Genomic DNA, 2,876 nt, shown 5'->3' with positions numbered 1-2,876 from the left:
GATTAGCTCTCCTATCTCAGGTTCTCCCCAAGTTCTTTGTAGGTATCATGGACAGAAGAGCCCTGCTTCTTCCCAGCCAGAATAAAGCCCCTACTCACTGTAGATGGTCTGATGGGGTGTGCCATCCACATGGCCATCCTTGTGGATCTGCAGGTGGTAGCCGTTCCTGGCTGTGGCTGTGTAGAGGTGGATCAGGCCCCCCAAGCTGGAGCTAAGCAGCGGAGAGGCATCGGGATAGGCTCTGACTGCACCGCACAGGATGCAGACCAGGAGCCCTAGGCTGCCCCTCGGCATCACTGCTCTCTGAGTGGCTGGCACAGAATTTGAAATCTGACACTGCCTCCCTTACTCCGGTGGCCTCTCTGGCCTTTTTCTCCTCTTCTTCCTTGTGGGTATCTGGCATGAGGATCCCAGGCTGGATTCCCTCCTTTTTTTCCCTCGGCCTTTTAAAGGGTAGCAGTGTGACATCAAACAGGAAAACCTCCACTGTCCACATCCTCTGTGTTGTAATCAGCCCATCTGAAGAGAATGCAGAGACCTCTGAGGCTCACGGAAGGCACGTCGATTCCAGACACACACACGCACATGCACATACACACACACAAACCCCTCAATTTCAAGCCAATGCTTCAAAAAGTGAATGATGTGTGGGCAAAAGTTATCTACAACTCTGGGTTCTCTGTTGACCTGTCCCACTTCCAGCAGGAAATGTGAAGGCAGTCAGTGGTTCCGAAAAAAATCCAGCTTCAGCCATGCGGTCAACAGACTTCTGTGCAATTCATCTCCCATCGAGTTTATTCATTTTGGTTTTCTCAGTCCTTTTAATTTCAATCAACAACTATGTGTCCAGTGCTTTCTCTGTGCACAGCACTAGGAGGGTGTTGTGAAGAATACAGAAATAATACAGGGCACCATCAGGTCAATGGCATCCTCTGAAACCCACTTTCTTCTGAAGATATGGGAGCTAGGAGCAGAGGTGCAAAAACCAACGTTGCCATTTTGGGAAGAGTTCAAAATGGGAAGAAAGAAACAAAGCCTTGAGGTCACTGATACTCTACAAAATGCTGAAGTTTGATTTCTCAGTTTCCCTGGTTTGGACTGTCCAGGGCAATTAAACTGGTATTATGGTCTCTCCAATAGTATGGAGACTAATTCAGAGACCTCCTGAAGATTGGAAGACTGCTGGCTGAGCACGGGGGGCAGAGCCCAGGAAGGTCCCGAGAGCGCAGAGGCAGGCCAGGGGTCCCCACAGTTAGTGTCTACTAGGTGTCTGGCTCCTGGGACTGGACTCTTTCTCACAGATACTACTCAGAGGTGTGTCTTTTAGGAAGCTACTCCTGATGTGGAGAGATAGTCCTGGCACAGGCAGTCCAACAGGGAGAAAGCTACTGGAATGCATATTGTTAAAACAAACACATAAGCAGGCTGCTACTCTTCCAATTTCTCATTTGCCAAGTATATACGATGTGTAGAATCAGGCTAGACATCATGATTAATAGAAGGGAGAGCAAGATGAGATCACTGCTTCAAGGACCCCACAGGCTAATGGAAAGGGCAAATAAAAATAAGTAACCATCATACAAAACAACATGGGATGTGCAATCATATAGACACAGGCAAAAAGAGGTGCCATGTGTTATTCTACAATTGTGCAAGTTTTTATAATTTATAAAGCATTTTCACATGTGTTAGTTCATTCGAACCTCACTGCAACTTTGTGAGCTAGGCACACCAGGCATTATCAGTATTTTAAATTCATATATGAAGAGATGGAGATCTTGGGGTTCATATGTCCAAAGTTGTCAATCGAATAAATGGAAGAGCTAGGATAAGGTCTTCTGATTCCCAAGGCTGCTTCTCCAATAATAACATGTTGGCAACTAATGCTTATCGAGCGCTTAGCAAGCGCTTTACTTGTAGTAAGTCTTCATAACAACCCTTTGAAGATACGCTATTATCTCCTTTGTAGAGATGAGGAAACTGATGCACATAGTTTAAGCAACATGCCCCAAAATGTACAGCTAGTATGTGGAAGAGGTTAGATTGGAATCTGGGCAGTTTGACTCCAGGCCTGCTAAGTACTTTGCTAGATGCACAAACCCCACACCACATTAGGACAAAAGCTAAAGAGCTAGGGACTTGATAAGAAAATGCAAGTAGCAATAAGGCATAATTCTCTTTAGTTTTTCTCTAGGAAAGCCAGGCCTTTACCCAGGATGTGTCCCTAAGAGACTGGGTGCTGTCTTCCCAGGTTAAATAGAAGATTTAGGACATTTAAATGCTTATATATAAGACAGTCTTCTTTAACGATGTTCATAGAGTGGTTCTGAGGGCAGAACACTGTCTTTTCTTCCAATCTCTCCCCCAGATTTTTTGTTTTGTCACCTGCTATGCTTGATCATCTACCTGGGAGTTACCCACCTGTGGATGGTGACTGGAAGTGTTTAAATTCTCTTCTGATTGGTTTGTTTCTCTCTCCCTGACTTGCTCATAATGTCCACAATGGATTAGAGATAAACTCAAGTAAGGACAATGTCTTTAATCCGATATTTAATATCATATGTAGGATTTTATATATTTTATAATTTAATATTAAAGATCACTATAATATCAGTCTCAGTCCAACATATATGATCAAAAGTAAATCTAAATACATAAATAGAACCCTCATTATACATTCCAAAATGAAATACAAATGACTTCTGTAATATTACAGGATCCATGCCACGCCTATCTTGCCTTTGGTGCCATAACCAGAAGCTTATTTTGCAGGACAAAGGAGTTAGAGCACTGCAGGTGCCTTCGCCGGGGAACCCTGGTAAGCTGAAGGTCATAGAGGAGCTGGAGGGCAGAGGACATAGGAGAGGTCCAAGTGA

The 2,876-nt window shown here is 44.3% G+C and overlaps 1 protein-coding gene across 1 annotated transcript in view; it reads right to left on the bottom strand.

Moving 5' to 3' along the window:
- The window catches only part of FGF23 (fibroblast growth factor 23), an 8,596-nt gene extending 8,302 nt beyond the window's left edge, over positions 1-294 (bottom strand). Inside the window, exon 1 of the mRNA XM_011361813.1 lies at positions 99-294. Within this exon, the coding sequence (XP_011360115.1) occupies positions 99-294 (196 nt within the window). The remainder of the gene's footprint in view (positions 1-98) is intronic.
- Between the last annotated feature and the right edge of the window lie 2,582 nt (positions 295-2,876).

Source organism: Pteropus vampyrus, unplaced genomic scaffold, assembly GCF_000151845.1.
Source record: "Pteropus vampyrus isolate Shadow unplaced genomic scaffold, Pvam_2.0 Scaffold70, whole genome shotgun sequence".
NCBI classification, from domain to species: domain Eukaryota; kingdom Metazoa; phylum Chordata; class Mammalia; order Chiroptera; family Pteropodidae; genus Pteropus; species Pteropus vampyrus.
This window is presented reverse-complemented; position numbering and strand designations above follow the sequence as displayed.